Here is a 24,006-nt window from a genome sequence, read left to right as displayed (position 1 = left end):
GGCTTATGACCTAACATAGCTCTCCTCTACTTTCCCGGCTCCCGCTCCCTGTCTCCAAACACTCTCCACGGGGCTAGGAATATCCAGCCCTTTAACTCTGTTTCTCTCTCCGCAGATGCTGCCAGACCTATTGAGCATTTCAAGCATTTTCAGTTTTCATTTCAGAATTTCAGCAGCCACAGTATTTTGCCTTTGTCTGGAGCTGCATGTCAGTGTACCAAAGAACCCGTATTACAATCGAAAATAATTCAATCTAGTCGCTGATTAACACATTACTGATTCCTTAAAGTTGTCATGGACAGCTACACTAAGTATTGTGGAAGAAATATCAAAGAAACAATTCTAGAATAATAAACAATTTTGTTTGGTTAGGTATATTTTCTTTGGAAAGGTGACCCACTCTCTTGGGTTCATCAAAAACATTGTTAAACACTATATTTTTATCACTATTTATCTAATGCATTGCTTTCATAATGCCAAGGAGGTTAACTCTGGGGAGGCATCACCAATTTAGTTTGAACACCAGGATATGTTTTCTGACTTGGCACTTTTGGCATGTGGCTTCATCTATGAGGAGCTCTATCAGGAAATCACACTTATGGTGCACCATGTTTTTCCATCCATTCATTTTAATGGATAGGAAATCATGGACAGTATGCACAATTTTTACTGATTATACAGTAAAGACAGCTGAGGGTTCATATTGGGAGCTTACGACTAGCAAGTTTAACTTATAAAGTTTTCATTATGCCTCCCTGCTATTTTCTCATCCAGAATCCTGTTTTGACCATAACTGTTCTGCTAAATCTTCCCTTCCGCACCTTTTCAAATGTCGGGATAGGATCTGTATTTTATTTGTCGATGTTGGTAGATTCTTTTTCCACATGTTGAGAAGTTTGAAAATCTGATCTGTTAAATCATCAGGGTTGGTCAGCTTAACAAGCTGAATGGTGCTTCGCCGAATGCAAAGGGATGTCACAAGCGTTATGGCATCTTCTTCAGAAAGTTCTGAAGCCAGCCAATAAAACATATTCTCAGGTGTTGTTTCTGTAAGTGAAAGAGTTCAGACATGATTAACGATCAGGATTTTATTTTTATTCATTTGTATTATTTGAATGTTGGTGGTAAGGCCAGCAATTATTGGACAAATCCAATCTGGCCATGTATCACCCATCAGTGTACTCTTGACTATCAGCAAAGTGATGGAAGGTGGCTTCGACAGTGGCACTTACACAGCAATGACCTGCTCACACTTTCTCAATTTGGGCTTTGCCAAGGACACCAAGGTCCTGACTCAGTACAGCTTTGGTACAAACGTGGACAAAAGAGCTGAACTCAAGCAGTGAGGTGAGAATGACTGCTCTTGGCATAAATGTGGCATTTGACCAAGTGTGATATCAAGGAGCTTTAGCAAAACTGGAATTAATATGAATCAGGACTAAAACTCTCCACTAGTTGGAATCATATCGAGCACAAAGGAAGATGGTTGTGGTCGTTGGAGGTCAATCATCTTAGCCCCGGAACATCACTTCAGGCTAAAAGCAAAAAACTGCAGATGCTAGAAATCCAAAACAAAAATAAAAATACCTGGAAAAACTCAGCAGGACTGGCAGCATCTGCGGAGAGGAACACAGTTAACGTTTCGAGTCCGTATGACTCTTCAACATAGTTATGTAACTATAGAAAGTAACACTAGAAAAGAGGTGAAATATAAGCTGGTTTAAGGGGGGGTTGGGTGCTACAGGTAGAGATGGATAGAGGGCCAGTGAAAGGTGGAGATTGCCAAAAGATGTCATAGACAAAAGGACAAAGAGGTGTTGACGGTGGTGATATTATCTAAGCTATGTGATATTAAGGGTAGAAAGCAGGACAAGCAAGGTACTGATAGCCCTAGTGGGGGTGGGGTGAAGGGAAGAGATCGAAATAGGCTAAAAGGTAGAGATAAAACAATGGATGGAAATACATTTAAAAATAACGGAAATAGGTGGGAAATGAAAAATCTATATAAATTATTGGAAAAAAAGCGGGGATCAGAAAGGGGTGGGGATGGAGGAGAGAGTTCATGATCTAAAATTGTTGACTCAATATTCAGTCTGGAAGGCTGTAAAGTGCCTAGTTGCCCTTGAGAAGGTGGAGCTGTCTTCTTGAATTGCTGAAGTCCCTGTGGTGTAGGTGCACCCACAGTACTGTTCGGGAGGAGGTTCCAGAATTTTGACCCAGCGATAGTGATGGAAAATTGATATATTTTCAAGTCAGGATGGTGAGTGACTTGGAGGGGAACTTCCAGGTGGTGATGTTCCCATGAGTCTGCTGCCCTTGTCCTTCTAGGTGGTAGAGATCGCAGCTTTGGAAGGTGCTGTTGAAGGAGCCTTAGTGAGTTCCTGCAGTGCCTCTTGTAGCTGGTATACACTGCCGCCACTGTGTGTCACTGGTGGGGAATTGAATGTTTAAAGTGGTGGAATGGGTGCCAATTAAACAGGCTGCTTTGTCTTATATGGTGTCAAGCTTCTTGAGTGTAGTTGGAGCTGCACTCATCCAGGCAAGGGGAGAGTATTCCATCACACTCCTGACTTCTGCCTTGCAGATGGTGGGCAGGCTTTGGGGGGTCAGGAGGTGAATTACTCACCGCAGGATTCCTATCCTCTGACCTGTCCTTGTCGCCACAATTTTTATATGGCTGGTCCAGTTCAGCTTCTGGTCAATGGTAACTCCCAGGGTGTTGATAGTGGGGGATTCAGCAATGGTGATGCCCTTGTCAAAGGGAGATGGTTAGATTTGCTCTTGTTGGAGATGGTCATTGCCTGACACTTGTGTGGCATGAATGTTACTTGCCACTTGTCAACCCAAGTCTGAATGCTGTGCGGGTCTTCCTGCATATGAACGCTGGCTGTTTCAGTATCTGAGGAGTCACAAATGGTGCTGAGCACTATGCAATCATCAGTGAATATCCCCACTTCTCACCTTCTGATGGAAGGAAGGTCATTGATGAAGCAGCTGACGATGGTTGGGCCTAGGACACTATCCTGAGGAACTCCTAAAGTGATGTTCCGTGAGTCTCTCACATCTCCCTCCAGCAGCACTGCCACACCCTATTTCTAAGTTGCCCATGCTCCCAGTTTCATTTTATTCTTCGTCTCATCCGACGCCTCAACAAGAAACTTTGTCTCTTTCTTTCAGGTGCAAAGGAACGCAAGCTCCAATAACTCATCGACACCAACACCCATCCAGGACCCTCCACCCCTGCCTGTCCCTCTGTCCCCATCCCGTCTTCCAAACCCAGCCCCGGCTGTGTATTCACCTTACCCCCTGACCTTCCCCTCTCTGATGCTGAACGTTCAGTGGTCAGCAAAGGACTCAGTTTCATACTGTTATGCCCTCATCTCAATTAATTTTGGGCTCGGCACGATGCTAAACTGTTCTTCCGCCACCTTCGTCTCCGTGCTCATTTCATTGGGCAGGAGTCTTCGCCCCGTTCAACAGATCCTTTTACCCGCCTCCAATATTCTGCCTCCACCTGGACCCCTCCCTCTGGATTCTTACCTTCTCTTGATCTTTTCATTGAGAACTGTCGGCATGACATTAGTCCTCTCAATTTCTCTGCTCCTCTCACCCATTCTAATCTCTCTCTCTCTGAACTTGCTGCACTCCATTCTCTCAGGTCCAACCCTGACATTTTCATCAAACCTGCTGACAAGGGTGGTGCTGTTGTTGTCTGGCGCACTGACGTCTACCTCGCAGAGGCTGAGAGCCAACTCGTAGACACTTCCTCCTACCTCCACCCTAGACCATGACCTCACCACTGAACAACAAGTCATTGTTTCCAGGACTGTTACTGACCTCATCTCCTCTGGAGATCTTCCTTCCACAGCTTCCAACCTGATAGTCTCCCAACCTCGGACGGCCCGCTTCTACCTCCTACCCAAAATCCACAAACAGGACTGTCCCGGCAGACCGATCGTGTCAGCCTGTTCCTGCCCCATGGAACTTATTTCTCGCTACCTTGACTCCATTCTCTCTCCCCTTGTCCAGTCCCTTCCCACCTACATCCGTGATTCCTCTGACATCCTACATCATATCAAAAATTTCCAGTTCCCTGGCCCCAACTGCCTCCTCTTCACCATGGACGTCCAATCCCTCTACGCCTCCATCCCCCACCGGGATGGTCTGATGGCTCTCCGCTTCTTCCTCGAACAGAGACCTGAACAATCCCCATCCACCACTACTCTCCTCCATCTGGCTGAACTTGTTCTCACACTGAACGCTTTCTCCTTAAACTCCTCTCACTTCCTCCAAATAAAAGGTGTGGCTATGGGTACCCACATGGGCCCCAGTTATGCCTGTATCTTTATGGGGTATGTGGAACATTCCTTGTTCCAGTCCTATTCCGGCCCCCTCCCACAACTATTTCTCCAGTACATCGATGATTACTTCGGTGCTGCTTCATGCTTTCGTCTGGACCTGGAAACATTTATTAATTTTGTTTCCAATTTCCACCCCTCCATCATTTTCACATGGTCCATCTCTGACACTTCCCTTCCTTGACCTCTCTGTCTCAATTTCTGGTGATAGACTGTCCAACAATATTCATTACAAGCCTAGCGACTCCCACAGCTACCTCAACTACAGATCCTCACACCCCGCTTCCTGTAAGGACTCCATCCCATTCTCTCAGTTCCTTTGCCTCCGTTGCATCTGTTCTGAAGATGCCACTTTCAAAAACAATTCCTCTGACATGTCTTCCTTAACCGAGGTTTTCCAGGGCCCTCAACAATGTCCGGCCCATCTCCCATGCATCCGCCATCACACCTTCCTCTCCCTCCCAGAACCATGATAGGGTCCCCCTTGTCCTCACTTATCACCCCACCAGCCTCCGCATTCAAAAGATCATCCTCTGCCATCACCAAACACATCATCACTTCACACCCCCCGGCAGCATTCCACAGAGAATGTCCCCTCCGGGACATCCTGGTCCCTTCCTCCATCACCCCCTACACCTCAACCCCCTCCCACGGCACCTTCCCATGCAACCCCTGCTCCTTTACTTCCCCTATCCTCACCATCCAAGGGCCCAAACACTCCTTTTAAGTGAAGCAACATTTCGCTTGCACTTCCCTCAATTTATTCTACTGCATTCATTGCTCCCAATGCGGTTTCCTCTACATTGGAGAGACCAAATGCAGACTGGGTGACCATTTTGGAGAACACCTTCGGTCTGTCTGCAAGCATGACCCAGACCTCCTTGTCGCTTGCCATTTCAACATTCCACCCTGCTCTCATGCCCACATGTGCATCCTTGGCCTGCTGTATTATTCCAGTGAAGCTCAACGCAATAACCAAAAAAGAAAGGTACAGCAACTAATTAGGAAGGCAAATGGAATGCTGGCCTTTATGCAAGGATGATGGAATGGGGAAGACTTGCTGCAGTGGTACAGAACATTGGTGAGACTTCATTTGGAGTACTGTGGACAGTTCTGGTCTCCTCACTTTAGAATGGATATACATGCACTGGGAGAAGTTAAGAGAAGGTTCACTAGGCTGATTCATGCAATAAAGAGGTTGAACAGATTTGGCCCATAATCAGTGGTGCTTCGAAGAATGAGAGGCAATCTAACTGAAACATATAGGGCAGAATTTTGCCCTCATTGGCTGACTCGGCGGAGGCAAGTGGGAGCGGTCACATGAGCAGAGACATGTTAGAAATTAGCTTGAAAAATTTTTGTTGTTTTAAAATCACTGAACAGAACCTCATCCCACCCGTGGCCACTTGGCCTTTTCGCCTGCCCACCAACCATAAGGTCGGACGAGCAGCAAAAAATTTAATTCAGTTGGTACTTTAATGGCTTTAATAGGCCTGTTAATTGTCAGCAGGTGTGCTGCCAATTCCGGCACGCCCCACCGACCGAAATATCGCATATCATTTTACATTCATTTGAGTCGGGAGTGCACCCAACCGACGAGCAGAAAATTCTGCCAATAAGATTCTGAGGGGGCTTGACATAGTAGATGCTGGGAGCATGTTTCCTCTTGTGGGGGAATGTAGAAATAGGGGGCACAGTTTACAAATAAGGGGCTTCCCATTTAAGACCAAGATGAGGTGGAATTTCTTCTCTCAAAAAGTTGTTAGTCTCAGGAATTCTTTTATCCAGAGAGCAGTGGAGGCTGGGTCATTGAATATATTCAAGGCTGAGTCAGACAGATTTTGATCAACAAGGAAGTTAAGGGTTATGGGGAACAGGCAGGAAAATGGATTTAAGGTCACATTCAAATCAACCATGATCTTATTGAATGGTGGAGCAGCCTCAGTGGGTTGAATGGCCTATTCCAGCTCCTTTCTCTTATGATCTTATGATTTATAAGTAAAACCAGATCCTACTTCTGTACACCTAGGGTAGTAGAACTATAGAAATCTGTTTTACAAATGGTGATTGATGCTAGGTCAATTGTGAATTTTAAATCTGAGATTGATAGATTTTTGTTATATGTGGAGTTAGGCTGCTGAACATCCATGATCTCATTGAATAGTGGACAGGCTTGAGGGGCTGAATGGCCTTTCCTATGTTGCTATGTTCTCTGCTTCCTGTGTCCTATCTCACATGAAGTCTTGTTGCCCATAACCCCTGTGATCACTGACCAATATTGGCTCCCATTTGAGCAACAGGTCAGTTTTAAAATGATCATTCCTTGTTTACAAATCCTCTCGTGGTCCTCCACACTGCAGTACCCTCCAAACCCCCAAGATATGTGACCCAAAACCCCCCAAGATATGTGGCCTCTTGATCATCCCCATTTCAATTGCTTTACCATTGGCTACCAAGGCTCTAAACCCTGGAATATCTTCCCTAAACCTTTCTGCCTCTCTGTCTCTCTTTCCTCCTTTAAGATGTCCCTAAAACCTATGTCTTTCACCAAGATTTTGGTCATCTGCCCTAATATTCTCTTATATGGTTCAGAGTCAAACTGTGTTTGCTTACACTCTTGAGAATTGCTTTGCAACATTTTACCACATTTAAGGCAATATATGAATGCAAGTTGTTGTTGTTTTTGTTTCTGAATGTGACACTCTGCAGCACTAAGAGCGGTTTTGCCTTTCCTAGTCATTAATGCAAAGTGCTCCAGAACTGAACCCCTTTGTGACTCAGAACTCAGGGTCCAAGCAACCTATCAGACTAAAGGGTGAAGGTAAAGCTATGACATTGGCTGCAGCCACAAAGAGAGGAAGAGGCCTGAGTGCATATTTGGCATAAAAGGCAGCCAGTAGAAGTGGAAATGTAAGGGACAGCACCATCATGCCAATCAACAGCTGAAAGAACATGAGAATAAAAGTGTGGAAAAGTGGAACAATGGTGTGAAAATTGAAAGAGGTTTGAATGTGAGAGTTCTATTTTTATTTAATTTAGCATGGTAAGAGAATCCATCAATAGCCCAGGTGATGACCAGGTAAAGGTTTTCAGCAGCTGCCAAGGCAGGTTATTCTTGCTCCTCCATCGACCTCCAACACATCACAAGATGGTAGGGGGGAAGCACACTACTGAACACAGCCTCCCTCCTTAAATCTAAAGAACTAGCAGTGTTCTGCAAAAAGCAAACCACTTTCTATCCAAAAGTCAGAAATAAAGAACCATCTTGATGATACCAATCTGTCCACTTAAAACCTAAACAGCAGATCAGGAAGCATAAATGCCAGCGTTTTTTTTCTGGCAGCAGTTTATCCCTGAGCCACACTTAGTGTTATTAGAGAAATTAATGTACACTCTGACAATCAGTTTCATACAATTTACATTTCAGCATCCTCATCAGGTGTAGAAAATACAAAAGAAAAGGGAAAATTGGGATGCTGTGTTATTCAAAAGCAGAATGGAAGTATTTTAAGTCAGTATTGCACTGAGATTTTGGGTGTAATTCAAGAGCAGGGCTGAGATAGTTTTGTTTTCCTGCAAGACCTTGTGACAAACTGAAGTGGTACTGGCCAACAAAGCAGGGAATTAGAATAAATGCATTGGCAAAAGGAAATGTATTGTAATGCACAATAGCCACGGGTTCTTTTAGGGAAGAACCAGGATGATTAGCGATTAACAGCCCAATTTAGATTTGAATTTGTTTCAGAACATTTCAATTTGCAGTGTGTCAGAGGTCCTAACATATACTGTATGTATCAGTAATATATATATATATATATATACATATATAAACATATTGATTTTATTTTGAATTATATAGCATACAATGTATGAGTTTTTTTAATGTCACATTTATGTTAGGGTAACAATTTAAAAATCCAATTCCGTACTTTGGAGCCTGCTGCACATTATGGTATTATTTTTGTAATGATATATGGCTCAAGTACCCATGTAGTTACAAAATTCTGCACAAGCCCTTTCACTTCTTTCCACATATTCCTGTTACTTGTTCCTTATTTTTCTTGTTCTCTCCTTTCCTTCACTTCTACTTTCTTTTGAATTCCTCATCTCCAGAAATTATAGCCATCAATCTAAGGGGAGGATCCCTCAGACTTTGGAGAAAGGATAGAGTTGGCAGGCTCAAGTGCTGGAAAGGAAATCTGAGCTAAAGACAGAAAATGTTGGCAATAGTCAGCTGGTCAGGAAGCATCTGTGGATGGAGAGAGAATCAGAGTTACTGTTCCAGGTCATTGGCCTTAGAGCCGGAACTGGAAAAGTTAGAGATGTAACAAATTGTAAACAAACACCAAAACAGGGAAAGTGGGCTGGGGGGGAGAGGCGCAGAACAAAAGAGGAGAACTGTGATAATCTGGAAGGCAGGAGAGATAAAACGACAAAAGGGGTGATGGCGAAAGACAAAAGGCGATATTAATGGAATAAGTAAACGAACAAATGACAGGTCTGGAGGTGTAAATGTCACTAACAGAATCATCACCAACAGAAGCCATCCAAAAAGAAAATAGGGATGGAGATATGATCTAAAGTTGTTGAACACAGTGCTAAATCAAATAGGAAGTAAAGTGCCTAAATAAGAGATGAGGCGCTGGTTCTCAAGCTTTGGATGAGTTTCACTGGAACAGTGTAAGAAGCTGGGGATAGAGATCAGATCGGGAACGAGGTGGAGAGTTAAAATAACAGGTGACTAGAAGCTTGGGGCCACAATTACGGACTGACTGACGTGTTCCACAAAGCGGTCACCCAATCTAAATTCAGTCTTCCCAGTGTAGAGGAAGTTGCAATGTGAAAAAGAATGCAGCATATTAAATTGAAAGAAGTACAATCCCACAAGGAACCCTGAAAGTGGGTTCAGGAGAATGGACATTATCATTAAGGTATCATTTGATTAAGGAAATAAAATATATTTTGTATTAGAGGATTAGGGAACAGATTTGCTCAGGAGAATGGGATGATGAGAAAAAATGGGGAGCCTGACAATAAGCACAAGAATAAAGGAAATGACTTAAATTTTGGAATGGGAAAAAAGCATGTGCATTTTGATTTTCTGGCTACATCGGGGGCAAGTTTGAGAACCCTCAGGGAAAAAAAAACTTTTTACCATGTCAAGTTTATGAATAATTCACAGAAATATTTTCTTTACCTTTAAACTTTCTTGAGGCCCATTCCTTTTAGACTGTGACAGGACTTTGAAACAAAGGGCTAGGTATTTACTGAGGCAAGTTATATAGATAATGAAAAAAAACAAAAACAGAATTACCTGGAAAAACTCAGCAGGTCTGGCAGCATCAGCGGAGAAGAAAAGAGTCGACGTTTCGAGTCCTCATGACCCTTCGACCGAACAAGGTCGTGAGGACTCGAAACGTCAACTCTTTTCTTCTCTGCTGATGCTGCCAGACCTGCTGAGTTTTTCCAGGTATTTCTGTTTTTGTTTTGGATTTCCAGCATCCGCCGTTTTTTTGTTTTTATATAGATAATGAAGGTGGATGGGAGCAGTTTTAGATGGGAAACCCAGAGGTCCTTTTTGCCCCACATGCATTTTTCATCATTGACAGGTTCAGGGCAGAAATCGGCCTGAGTGACAGGCTTCACTTCCACTGGGTGGGGAGGAATCTAGAGAAGTTGCATGTGGGTAAGGCGCCCAAACTGGAGCAGGTTGGCTGCCTATCCCTTATCCTGTCTCAGTAAAACCCAGAGGTTTGCAAGTTGGAGCCAGCTTCCTGACACCCTTGGAATTTTTCCCCCTTTATCGTCCACCCACACCCAAACCCACACCCTCACCTACGCTAAAATTCCCATGACTCAGGTACTGCCATTATGTTTAATAAATAATAGCCAATAATTTCCTCAGAGATGCTCCTATAATGCCGGCCAAATTGGAGATGGCTGTGAGGAAATTCCAAGCCAGTAACACCACTCCTTTTCCTTACCCGGTGAAGTAACTTTGTTCACAGCTGTTGAATGACTAAGAAGCTTTTCTCTCTGTAATACAAATAGAGTATAATGGAATAACATGAACAAAAGTCAAAATAAAACAAGTGAAACTAAATTGCCGCAGAAAATGTCTTTTGAAGAATTTCCCTTTACTCTTCCTCTTCTGAAGGCAATTTTCCTGTCCTGCATGCTGCATCTCTCTACACTTCAGCAGTCACTGCACTTCAAAAATAGTTCACTAGCTGTGAAATGCTTGGGTGCTGCCTGAGTCCCTGAAGGATGTTTTATAAATGCATGTTCTTTCTTTTTTTCCCTTTCCTTTTTGCTTTTCTGATCATTTTTTTTTTGTGTGATCCTAACTAAGATACTTGGTGAAGTAGAGAAGGACACAGTCAAGCTGCCCAGCCATTAGTGCACACACAGCCATACCTGCAAATAAATCTTGTGGCCACAGGTCTGATGGAACAGGTGTGTGGAGGCCTGGCTATTTTGTTGAGTGATTCTTTATAATATTCATAATATTCGATCATAATATTTGAATATTTTGTATTGCATGAAAGACGACATATCGGGGTGAATTCCATCCAGTAAAGCTTGATTGGCTGAACTGCCCATGATGCCATAAACAATGGCCCAGATTTTCCGATCTCTGGATTGTCGGGGACCAGACGCAGGGCGTGTGCCTCGGGATCCCACGGAAGTCCACAAGGGAATTACCTGGGCAGTTTGAATTTCCAATGAGCAATTTCCCCTGCTCCCTGGAGCCCCCAGCAAATGTCTTTGACCCTGAGCTAGAGTTCAAGACTTCAGGCAGGTCCGCAGCAATTGCCTGGGTAGTTACCCAGGAAACATTAGACAGATTAAAAATTAGTCAACTCCTGGGTAACTCTAGAACTGACTGCTCAATCACTCTCACTGATAAACTGACTCCCCCCTCAACCCCCTGACTGCCCCCTGACCAGGCCCAACTATGCCCCCTGACTGCCAGATTACCTCCTTGAACCATAGGTATCCCGATCATAACGTTCCATGTTTTACTTGGTATTGCATGAAAGACGACATGTCAAGGTGTGAACCTACAACTACTCACCTGATCCCCGACTACCACCACCTGATCCGACCCAACTACTCCCCAACCTGACCTGACTAGCCAACGACCTGACTACCCCTCCCAACCTGACTACCCACAACACACCTACACACTCACCCACCTACCCTACCCACCTACCTCCCATCTGCCTCTTCCCTCACCTGCCATCTCACCTACCCGCCACACTACCCAACTGCCAACCTGCACAACAACCAACCAGCCCACCTACGAGCCAGCCTGCCTACTACTCTTCTCATCTGCCACCTCACCCACCTGCCACTCTATTCACTTAGCTCACCCATCCTAGCTACTTACCTCACCCACTTAGACACCTGATGGTCCTACCCACACTCTCATTCATCTACTCACCCATTCATCCATTCACTAATATTCATACTAGACATATAAATTTACCTTACTGAAGCTCGTGCTGTAAAAAGGGGGCATGCCCTATCTTCCCCCCGCCCCCAAATGCAAACACTACAGTGGAGTTGTTTGAGGGGCGCCGCACTCTGTATTTCCATAGAAGCTGGGCTTGGAAGATCTGGCAAAAAATGCAGAGCAGCGTTAGGGCATGGAAAAGTTTGATTGCTTTGGCAATCGGGCAATAATTGCTGCTCTGCAGATGACCAGGCCAATATTTACAGGCAGCTTTGTGCCATCCAGGAAATGACACAATTGTGTTCACATGTTCCAGCTCAGCAGCAAGGCAGCTGCAGATCTGTGCCATTTGGTGTAGGGATTGGTTCACCATAGGACAACTGCAGGTCGACCGCAACCTCAAGGCAGTCTCTGCTTCCTTCCAGGCTTGTTTCAATGAAGAATTATAGAGATTGTCACGGAGCAGACCAAAGGATGATTATCTTCACAATAATCCAATGCAGCACCATCTCGATATCATTAGCCCTCAAGTAGGGTGTCAATTGCTGAATTGATCCCTTACTTGCCTGCAGACTATGGGCAGAATCGCCTGGTCCTGTTGGCGGCAGGTATCATGGTGGGGTGGGGGGAGGGGGGAGAATTTGGCGTGAGGAGCAGAAATCGGTTTCACGCCAGGGTAAAATCACAGTGGGGTCATCCTATGGTGTCCACCATGGTGGAAAGCGAATCCCGCTGGAGGCCGGTGCGAACCCAATTTGCATCCCACTAATGAGATGCAAGGTAAGGCCCACCCGGAATTCTCCCCCCACACCCGATTCACTGTTACACCTGCAGGAAAACAAGCCGGCCCAGAATATGTCTGGACGAACATGACATGCAGAAGCCAAGACTTACCTTTAGGGATTTGCTGAGGTTGCAGGCATCTGAGAAGGTGATGATGCTGGATACCTACAGCTACCAGACCCTGGAAGAGCACATGCATCGCATGCTGGGTGGATCCTCATGCATGTGGCTCCACCACGAAACAGCTCCCGGGAAGTGGGAGGTTTCCGTTGATGCTTCGGGCCTGCTTCGGAATGTCACAGTCTTGGCCATGGGCTGCTACGGATAATTGATGAAGCAGTGGGAGAGGAAGCTCTAGGTGTGAGTGAGAATAGAAGGTGTATGGGGAGGGTGGCGAAGTTGGGAGACACAAAAGGTTTTAGTGGGAGTAAGGTTGGGGGGGGATAATGAAAAGTGTCGAGGGGTGAGGTTGGCGTGGGGAACGAAAATATTGGGGGGGGTCAGGTGGGAGGGAATGAAGGTGTCAGAGGGTAAGGTTGGAGGGGGATGGAGGGTGTCAGTGGGGTCGAGAAAGTACTGGGGAAGAGGATGTAATGGGGGAGAATGCTGCAACTGGGGTGTTAGGTGTAAAGGGGGAGGTTAAGGGAGTGGGTTCATGGTGGGGGGAAGTGTAAGGGGGAGGAGGGAATTCAGAGAGGAGAAGTGTTCAATGAGAGGAGGGAGTTCAGAGAGGGGAAGGTGTCTGGGGAGGAGGGAGCTCAGAGATGGGAAGGTGTTCAGGGGGGAGGGAGTCCAGAAAGGGGAAAGTGTCCGGGTGGAGGGGGGAGTAAGGGTAGAGGAGGGAGTAAGGGGAGGGGGATGTCCAGGTAAATGTGCAAGGGAGGAGTTTGTGAAGTCAATGACTGCCTCCTGGGGAGCAAACTGAGGGTGGGTATGGTAGGAAGGAATTGGAAGTGTGAGAGGGGGCAGAGGGAGCTGGTTGAGTGGGAGGGTGAGGGTACACTAGAAGAGGTGGTGAGGGTCACTGTTGGGGACACAGATGCAGACACACAGACACTGGGAGTGGGAAGGAGGAGGTCGGGGAAGTTAATGTGGACGGGCTGGGGTTCTCCGGGAGGTAGAGAACATGCACGTTCACCTGGATATCATGGAATGACAGGGGTTTGGGTTGGTAGGTGATGGTGGGGAGGTGGAAGGTGATGCGGGGGGGGGGGTGTCCACAGTGATGGGGGAAAGGGCATGGGTGACTGCACGAGGGGAAAGGTCGGCGGAGCTAATCAAGAACTTTACCACAACCATGTTTGTCAAATCCAAAGTGAGCGGAGCCCTGTGTTGGATGGACACAGGTGCTGCATGGGTAGGTAGAGATGCAGGTCAGCTCAGATAGACAAATGAAAGAGAGCCCCAGCAGGCAGCATTGAAAATTCTCAGCACAGTGAGATGAGTGTGAAGGATGAAGGCTCTACGTGCATGGGAGAATGTGTGCACAAAACCACAAAAGGCCCTGCCACACAAACGCACACACCTCTCCCTCCAGAATCACTCATGGTCCTGCTGTGTGCAACTGAACTGCTGGTCAGGGTGGGGATGCAAGGGGAGGACTCATGAAGCCTGTCAACAAAGCTGAAATACATTACGTTACAAAAACATTACACGTTATTCAGTGAAAGTGAATATATTTTCTGATTAGAAAGTGAAAAATGTGTTTGCCCGTGCAACCACTTATGATCAGAATTTCTTAACTTTTCTAGGCCTACCACTTCTTCTAGGTGCTGCCCTGACATCCGCAGCAGAGGTGGAGACAGCCTGTACAATGGTTGGCCCTATTGCCTCTGATGACTTTGGCATACTTTCCCTGGACAGCCAAGTCCTTGAGGGTCTCAGTTTGCTTTGTCTGTCCTCCTGTGGGCCAGCTGCTCCCTCTCCAGTGACAGAGGACAAGGCTGAGGGGGTCACAGGCAAAAGATACTCAGAGGATGAGGACAGCTTTTGAGATTCCTGAGTAAACGACCCAGGGGTGTCCAGCTGCTGCTCTTCCTTCCTTCAGGTGCCTGAGGGCCCCAGCCTGACTCCTTGAGAGGAAGGAACAGCTGGAGGGATATCAAGGTGCTCCATTTCCCTCTTGCATTGCCATTGCAGGAACTCACCCATAACTACTGAGATGGAGTGCAGGTCTATGCACATCATCACATTCTGCAGGACCAGGGTCTCTATGGCGTACACTATCCTTCCCATGGAGTCCTCCATACATTCAGATGTGGGTGCTACTTCATCAAATAGCAGGCGGACACATTCCTCTGATTCACAATCCCGTCTGTTAAAGGCTTCCAACAGCTCTGCATGATGTTCCCTAGCCTTTGGCTGACTCTCCACGATGAGTTGGAAGGCCGAATCCAGAGGCTCTTCATCTGACTCGGACCTCACAGATACCTGATGTCCATCAGTCCTCCGAGGGCTGGGGAGCTCAGATGAACCTGCCTCCTCCTGCTGCAAATGCATGTCCATGTGGTGACCACAAGATTGTGAACCTGAGGCTGCTCTAGATCTAGGTCCCACTGAGGTGTGTGTCTCTGCATTGGTGGAGGGTGTGGGTAAGCACTGTGATAGGTCTTCCAGGCTGCTTTTTTCCAGCTCTTCAATGGAGGAGGTGTCCTCTTGGCAGGAGGTGAGGACCTGAATGGAGCTGAGGGACTGGTTAGCTGAAGGCATCAGTCATTTGGCAGAGCTCCCTGTGAACCAATGTAGAGATAATTGGTGCATGTCAGCAGAGTGAAAAATAGGAAAGAGAACACTCACAGTTGTGTTGAGAGGGATGATCTGGTGCAGGACACTCACATGGGTGTTCGCCACCATCCTCATCATCATCACAGTCACAGTCCACATCCTTACCAATCAGCGCGATGGCACAATCCACAAAGTGAGTGAAGGGCCTCATGTAGGCCACTCCACGCCTGATCTGGGACTTCCCCTTTTGCTTTGAGCCATCTTCTCCTGCATGAAAACAAACGGAGATAGAGTGAGAAGGACACGTGGCACTGTGTGGAATGTTTGTGTGGTGAGCGGAGCCATGGACGGGATGAGGAAGCAAGCTCCAGAGATTATGAGCCTGATGGAGATGTGACGGTGTGTGTGAGAGTTAGCAGTGCTGTCCCTTGACATGTGAGACCCCTATGGATATGTGATGGGTTTGTGAGTATGAGTTGAGAGTGATGAGAAGAGTGACTTACCCTGGTGGAATGAATGAGGCCATTCATCCCCTCCCTGCACTAAGCCTCCTCTGTGCTCCGGTGGTGCTGACCGCCACCACCACCATCTCTCAGGCCAGATTGATGACTCAGGTGGACCTCCTGTAGCCAAGCAGGTGTAGGGGACATCGTGGCAGCCCTCGCACTGTGTCCTGCAGGCACCCCAGAGAGGCATCACTAAATTTGGGGGTTGCCATCTTCCTAGCTTTCGGGGCCATCTGTTGCTTGGAGCAATCCTGGTTTGTAGGCATGAAGTAGGCTGTGCTTTCATACACTTTAAATATGGCACCCGGAGCAAGGAAGCACTGAGGTCATGGCGTGGCAGGCAAATCCGAGCCCGCCCGCCAGCGAGCTGGCATGTTTCTCATGAAAGCATTATTAGTGAGGCAGGATGCACCAGGAAGGGAAAAAAATGGCGTGAAAGCCTGCCAATACGGCCGGTGGGTAAAACGTATTTTTATTCATGCCTGTTACCACACTCATTGCAAATCTGAGACGATTCCTTCACCTTCGTTTTTGCATGTAACTTCGGCCTCTTCCGCATTGACAATTGCAACTAATAGGTCTTCCAACTTATGTCCCTCAAAAGGCTTTCAAAATTCAATGCCTTTGAAAAGACTTTCAGGAACAATATTGTGATACTGATTTCTGATTGTTTCACTCAATTAAAAATGCATTTACAAAAACTTTTATTTATATAGCACCTGTATCTTAACACAATGTCCCAAGGCACTTGAAGTGTTATCAGACAATTGTCCAACCCCGTCACTCGCTTAGTTTCTATAGCTGCCCAAATCTGCACCCAGATCTGTAACTAATTACACAAACAGTTAATCTGGGAAATTTGAGTATATTTTACCATCCTGACAGGACTAGGGTCAGTTTTTAAGTATTCACTCCTGCCATAAACTATTGCAGGAAAATCAGGCCTGATGGCTTATGTCAAAAAAGAAAGAAACCTCACACTAATGATTTAAAGGAATAGCTGAAGTGATTCTCATGGTGCCAGATGAGTGCTAGGGCATTGGGAGAGCTGTCTTGATAGAGTACACTTCTTTAGTGCTTCACCTAAATGGCCATTCTCATGTGGGAGTCCAATTTATGAGCGCTAGTATCCTGTGTCTGTTGGATCCTACTTGACGACGGTACATATTACGACTGAACCTGATCCTGTCCTCTTACTACCTCAGCAAGCAAATATTTTCCAGCAGGGATTGCTTGAACTCAATCAGCATTGGACACCCTGGCTGTTATCTTCCTTTTGATTATAGCACCCCACTGCTTTCCGAACTGACATCAGTTAATGCAGCACCGTGCAGGGATCAAACCTGAGAATTTCCTCATTGTGACTGACAAATGGAGATCCAGATCTCTTTTTCATACTAACATGTGAACTATCTAACAGAGACCTTGAAAAGTGCTTGCAAAGACTATTTGCCTTGATATGTGTTGTGTGTTGCGTAGAGTACTGAATTATCTGTACACACAGCTCTCTTAAAAAACAGAAGGAAGAATAACAATAACAGTAGAAAAAAAACAGAAGTAAAGATGATGGGAAAAAGAATGATGAACAAAAGAGTATGAAAATGAACAAGTTCTTTATTCTGACATTATCATAAATAATGGCTATGTTCCCACTTGCGTACCTGACTTAGCTGAAAGTTTTTATCAATTTATCACCCAGTATCACAGTCCTACTGCATAAATCAGTTCAATGAACATTATGTGTAACTTATTGTGCCTTACCTTGGGCAATGTTAGTGCCAGTTTGCACACAGGATTGTACTGCTGGTTATCCACCATGTGATAGACTCCATGCTGGGTTAGCTCTTCTTTGGTTATTTTGTAAAATATTGCCATCCCTTTGTAGTGAGGAGAGCAGTAGTTGCCAAACTCATCTACTTCAGTTAGATCAAGTTCCAGTCTGGCTTTCCGCTGAGAGTGAAATATTAATGGGTATCCTTGAATCATGTCTTGATCATTACCTAAATCAAGATGTAAAGAAAACATTACATGTTTTTTTCTGATTATTATTGATCTTACCAATGCTCAATTTGGGATCCACCAAGATAACTTGACTTCTGACCTCATGGTACACACATTGAAAAGAAAGCCTACCTTATCAGCTGTAACCAAGTTCTCATGTCAAACAACCAAATACAAATAATGGTGGCTCTAATTTTTGGACCCAACTACAAATGATTTAACCCTCAGATGCAATCTCTGTTCACGAGATCTCATAAATGCTAGTATTGAAATTTAGTATCTGCATTTCTAAAATCTGCAATTTGATTAAAATACGTTAATTAAGTCATGTTTATAAAATATAGTGGCTGTACTTACTATATTTCATGCTTTAGGAAATAAAATATGTAAAGGTTATCAGGGATAGGTGAATGTAGAGCTGAGGCTCCAATCACAGCAGCTATGATTTTATTGAATGGTGGAGCAGGCTCTAGGGCCGAATGGCCTACTGCTGTTCCTAATTTGTATGGGCATCACAGCCTTAGTTCAAACATGGACAAAATAGCTGAATTCGAGAGGTGAGGTGACAGTGACTGTCCTTCACATCAAGCCAGCATTTGACTGAATGTGGCATCAAGGAGCCCAGGAACAGAACTGAAGCCAGAGGAAAACTCATCACTGCGGGGAATGCCTAGCACAAAGGAAGATGGTTCTGATTGTTGGAGGCCAATCATCTCAACCTCAGGACATCACTGCAGGAGTTCTTCAGGCTTGTGTCCTAGGCCCAACCATCTTCAGCGGCTTCATCAATGACCTTCCCTCCAACATAGGGTCAGAAGCGGGGATGTTCACTGATGATTGCACAATGTTCAGCACTATTCATGATTCCTCAGCCACTGATACAGTCCAGGTCCAAATGCAGCAAGATTTGGGAAACAGTCAGGCTTGGGATAATAGGTGGAAAGTAATATTTGTGCCAAACAAGTGTCAGGTAATGATCCCCCCTTTACAATTAACACCAACTTTAACATCCTATGGGTCACCATCAATCAGAAACTTAACTGGATCATCCACATAAATACTGTGACTGCAAGAGCAGGTCAGAGGCTGGGAATTCTGTGGCCAGTAACTCACCTCCTGACTCCCCAAAGCCTGTCCACCATCTACAAGGCACAAGTCAGGAGTGTGATGGAAAACTCTCCATTTGCCAGGATGAGTGCAGCTCCAGCAACACTTAAGAAGCTTGACAGTATTCAGGACAAAGCAGTATGCTTGACTGATAACCTAACCAGCACCTTAAAAATACATTGCCTTCAATACAAGCACAGCATCATCTAGAAGATGCACAGCAGCAACTTGCCAAGGATGGCAAGTGATGCCCACATTCCATGAATGAATAAATAAAAATTGCGAGCTCTAACTCTGACCATGCTGGTACACAATGGAAAACAAATTTTCACTGAAACATTCAATTTCTTTGCAGCAATCAGTCCAAATTGTTCTGAAAAGACATTTTGAACTTATTCTTTAATGAATTGAATTAGAAGGTATTGTACAAATAACTACAGAGCTACCTCCCTGTGGTTTGATGGCATTGTTGTTTTTTGCAGAACATTCAGTTATGAGCCAGAGAAGTTTGAGTGCTCATGTTTTCACTATCGCTGTACTTCTGGTGTTTCCTTCAGTTATTAACACAATCTATTTAGAATTTGCACATTACACACAGTCAAATTCCACTCCATCTGTATTTCTATAAATTCAATTATGTCCAATGGAATTTACTTGAAGTATTTTTCCTATCACAATGATCAAGGTTAAGAAAACAGGCAGGTGCAAAACATTGGTGGGAGTATTTCACTGACCTTCTGTCTGTGAAGGCTTAATGGAATGTCTGTCTCTGCCGATCTGAGAGGCTTATCAAAATAAAAAATGTGATAATAAATAAAATTTATAATTTGCATAGAGATAGGAAGCTAAGAAGCAAGCCAAGTAGAAAAGAAAACGGATTTATCAAACGTATTTAATTCAAATCGGTCTGGTCTGCCAACTGAAGGGAAACAGGCTGTAAGTCGACCAAAGTCGCAGGTGATCTGGCTGGGACAATCTTCATATTTAGAGGAGACTGCCCATTCCAGTAAGAGGGCATCAGCAGAGCCGGCTTGAAACTGGCAGGACAACGTCAAAGCTACTTGCCTCTCCAACAGGGGAAAGGCAACCCAGGAAAGCTCCAGCAAAAAGGGCCATTTATTGTATCATCTCCCAACAGTGCCTTTTGGAAATGAAGGACACTTTCTACAATCCTTTAACCAAAAGAATTTTGTGCCTTTCCTGAACCTCAGTGGGACCGATGCCAGCTTTCCACAAGCTTGAGTTTCACTGAGGTCTTAAAAGGGCATGTTGGGAACAACTCCATAGTGAGTCTAACCTTCCCCAAGACATGCACCCCTGACATAAGAGGAGCAGGCAGAAGCTTTGTCTTTGCTCCACACCAGATTTTTTCTTGAGGGTGGAGTCTCAGTTAAACCACGTTTTGTTTCAACTTCTAGTTCCAGATTAGAGATTCTTAAACAAAAACAAAAATACCTGGGAAAACTCAGCAGGTCTGACAGCATCTGCAGAGAGGGATACAGTTGATGTTTTGAGTCCATATGACCCTTCATCAAAACCAAGACATATAGAAATGAGAAGAAATATAAGCTGGTAGAGGGGGGTGGGTGGGACAGGTAGAGCTCCCACCCCATCCCCATTAGGGTCATCTGTCACCTGCTCATCCTGCTTTCTACCCTTAATGTCCCCATTAGCACATCCTTTAAATTATATCACCACCGTCAACACCCTTTTGTCTATGACATCTTTGGCAGTCTCTTCTTGGCCTCCACCTATCACTAGACCAGGGTGTCCCAGAGGGAACGATCCCTGTGGAAACCCTGGTCCACTCCTCCATCACCCCCTACACCTCAACCCCCTCTCACGGCACCTTCGCATGCAACCGCAGAAGGTGCAACACCTGTTCCTTTACTTCCCCCCTCCTGACCGTCCAAGGGCCCAAACACTCATTTCAAGTGAAACAGCACTTGCACTTCCCTCAATTTAGCCTACTGCATTCGCTGCTCCCAATGCGGTCTCCTCTACATTGTAGAGACAAAACGCAGACTGGGTGAGCACTTTGCGGAACATCTTTGGCCTGTCCGCAAGCATGACCCAGACCTCCCTGTCGCTCACCATTTCAACTCACCACCCTGCTCTCATGCCCACATGTCCATCCTTGACCTGCTGCAATGTTCCAGTGAAGCTCAACACAAACTGGGGGGACAGCACCTCATCTTCTGACTAGGCACTTCACAGTCTTCCGGACTTAATATTGAGTTCAACAATTTCAGATAATGAACTTTGTCCTCCATCCCCACCCCCTTTCTCTAATAATTTATATATTTTTTTACAAATATATTTTTCTCTTCCCTCCTATTTTTAAAGTTATTTCGATCAATGGTTTCATCTCTACCTTTTAGCCTATTTCGATCCCTTCCCCCACCCCACCCCCACTAGGGCCATCTGTTACTTGCTCATCCTGCTTTCTACCCTTAATGTCTCCATTAGCATATCCTTTAGATAATATCACCACCATCAACACCCCTTTGTCCTTTTGTCTATGGCATCTTTGACAGTCTCTTCTTGGCCTCCACCTATCACTGGCCACCGTATCGAGCTCCACCTGTCCCACCCACCCCCCTCTACCAGCTTATATTTCATCTCATTTCTATATGTCTTAGTTCTGATGAAGTGTCATACAGACTGGAAACATCAACTGTATCCCTCTCCACAGATGCTGTCAGACCTGCTGAGTTTTTCCAGGTATTTTTGTTTTTGTTCTAGATTTCCAGCATCTGCAGTATTTTGCTTTTCTCTAGAGATTCTTAATTTTGATTGAAATTTTGGGGTCAATATCTTCAACTTGACAAAGGGAGGATTCTTGGCACAATGATGAGAAAAGACATTTTGTTGAAGATTTTCATTTTGCACTCATCAGGACAATCATACGAATACCTGTGTCAGGGGGAGCAACAACTTTATACTTTATGAGAAGAGAGTGCTGATTGGTTAACAGGTGGATGCTGATTGGTAGAGCCATTGCCATGGAGAATCCACCAGCTAATGGTGGCTTTTTTTTTTTAGCAATACTCAAGTTCTGTACTACCAAATGGCTATTTACAATAATGAGTCACTCAGAAATTGTTATATACCTGCGAGTAATTGAGGCTTGAAGGTGAAAAAAAACGTTATGACGTGATTACAAATCAAGATTTTGGGCTTAAACAAGGATAATTCCGACATAACAAGGAAAAGATTGACTGATTGCTAAAACACATAACACTGCTGCTTCACTATCAATGGACACTGCTTGAAATGTTAACAGATCCTTTCTCCACAAATGCTGAGTAACGTGTTGCAAATTTTCAGCATTTTTTGCTTTTGTTTGTATAAAATTTGTAATCAATGGAGTAACAGAATCCATTTCAGAAATTAATTCACAGATTATAAAGCAAATGGATAATGTTGAAAGACAAAAGTGGTACTTTCAGGTTGGAACCACCACTGTCTACAAAATGCTTAAGACCAGTATCAAAGAAAAGAAGAAAGCTTTATGTAAGGAAAGAAAAATATAGGAAAAACCTTCCAACTGATGTCAACTATAATAGTAAATGTACATTAAGATAACAGCGATAATGCAGATCCTATTAAAATAGATTTAGGTGTGAAAAAACTAGAAAAAAAGTACTTGCAGAATGGTGTGAAAGAATGATTTGATAACCAGGATTCAGGGCAATGCTGCCCAAAATCATCATTAATGTTGATAAATTATTGCACACTCTGAGTGGAACTTTAAGCTCTTTGAAAAGTTTCAGCCATCAGGTCCATTTTAAGGTCCTCCCAACACCCCACGGACCAGAGGTGCACCGACAGTTGGAATCTTCTGCAATGCAGCCAATTAACAGGCAGCCTCCATGTTCACCCAATTAAGGGTGGCAGGTGGCAGGTGGCAGGTGGCAGGCCCAATCAGAGGACCAGTAGCACTGAATGGATGGGCAGCCCTACTAGCGGAGGTAGGTGCAGCTGAGGCAGGTAGGTACACGCAAAGATGCCTCAAAATGGAGCTATTCCTGGAAACCTAATTAATATTTGAAAACTGGAAAGCTCACAACTCACAGGGCAGTCAGTGTGAAGGAGGAAACCCCTCCACATGACAGGTTATGGCCAATGCTGTGGCTTTTGAACTTCTGTGATGTATTCATGGAGCAGTGATAAAAGGTATCAATGGTTGTCTCGCCTGCAGCCTCCAAGTTGCTGCTGACCTCCTGACTGAGTGGGAGCCTTGTCAGACACTGGGGAGGTCCCAGTGGCATCATTAACTTGCACTGGTTGGCCCCTTAAATAGCCTATTTGGCAACCTGCCACTGTTGGTCATTAACTCCATCTCCAACGAGATCATTCAAAAGCAGGAACACCTCAGGAAGACAACCCAATGCACAAGTTTCAAATTTTGCTCCCATCTCACCTCCCAACGCACTTCCACATGGCAGAGAAGATTTTGACCTTTATGTTGGAACAATCTGCAAACTAAAAGCAGAATCTTCCCAGTGCAACAGTGGATGAAGAAAGAAGTCTTACCCACTGGCCGCAATGGCAGGTTTCGCATCATATTATCCCCTTTCCTGCCTCATAAATAATGCAGTCACGGGAAACACGCCGGGTTTGCTGGCGGGTGGCCTTCATTTAACCCACCATGCCGTTACCTCACTGCTTCCTCACGCCGAGCACCAGATTTAAAATGCAACCGCACGCATAATCCTCAATGCTTGCAGTCCAGTGAAGACATGGCCCCAAAACCAAGAAGAGTGCAGCCTCCAATTCAGTGATGCATCCCTGGGTTCCTTCTGACCACCATGGAGGCCCACCATGATGTCCTCTTCACCCACTCCAGCCATAGCAGGCCCATCAGTCTCACCACTCCGGCTTGGCAGGCAGTGGCAGAGGTGGTTAGTGCCAATGCTGCACACAAGAGATCAGCCATCCATTGCAGAAAGTGGATCAATGATCTCATCCGTGCCACCAGGGTAAGTCAAACATCTCATTAATCTCAGTTCACACACTTACAAGCCCATCACATGTTCTCTGGTATCTCACTCACTGCTAGCTC

At 45.1% G+C, this 24,006-nt stretch overlaps 1 protein-coding gene across 1 annotated transcript in view; it reads right to left on the bottom strand.

Moving 5' to 3' along the window:
* Nucleotides 1-766: 766 nt before the first annotated feature.
* dthd1 (death domain containing 1) overlaps nt 767-24,006 on the bottom strand; it is a 51,199-nt gene continuing 27,959 nt past the window's right edge. Inside the window, exons 7-13 of the mRNA XM_041182825.1 lie at nt 21,200-21,220; nt 17,592-17,806; nt 16,354-16,435; nt 15,436-15,591; nt 12,836-12,918; nt 11,064-11,175; nt 767-1,047 (exon numbers count right to left, since the gene is read on the bottom strand). Of these exons, the coding sequence (XP_041038759.1) occupies nt 767-1,047; nt 11,064-11,175; nt 12,836-12,918; nt 15,436-15,591; nt 16,354-16,435; nt 17,592-17,806; nt 21,200-21,220 (950 nt within the window). The remainder of the gene's footprint in view (nt 1,048-11,063; nt 11,176-12,835; nt 12,919-15,435; nt 15,592-16,353; nt 16,436-17,591; nt 17,807-21,199; nt 21,221-24,006) is intronic.

Source organism: Carcharodon carcharias, chromosome 1, assembly GCF_017639515.1.
Source record: "Carcharodon carcharias isolate sCarCar2 chromosome 1, sCarCar2.pri, whole genome shotgun sequence".
In the NCBI taxonomy this organism is placed as follows: domain Eukaryota; kingdom Metazoa; phylum Chordata; class Chondrichthyes; order Lamniformes; family Lamnidae; genus Carcharodon; species Carcharodon carcharias.
The sequence above is the reverse complement of the archived record's forward strand: the minus strand, read 5'-3'. Positions and strand labels throughout refer to the sequence as shown.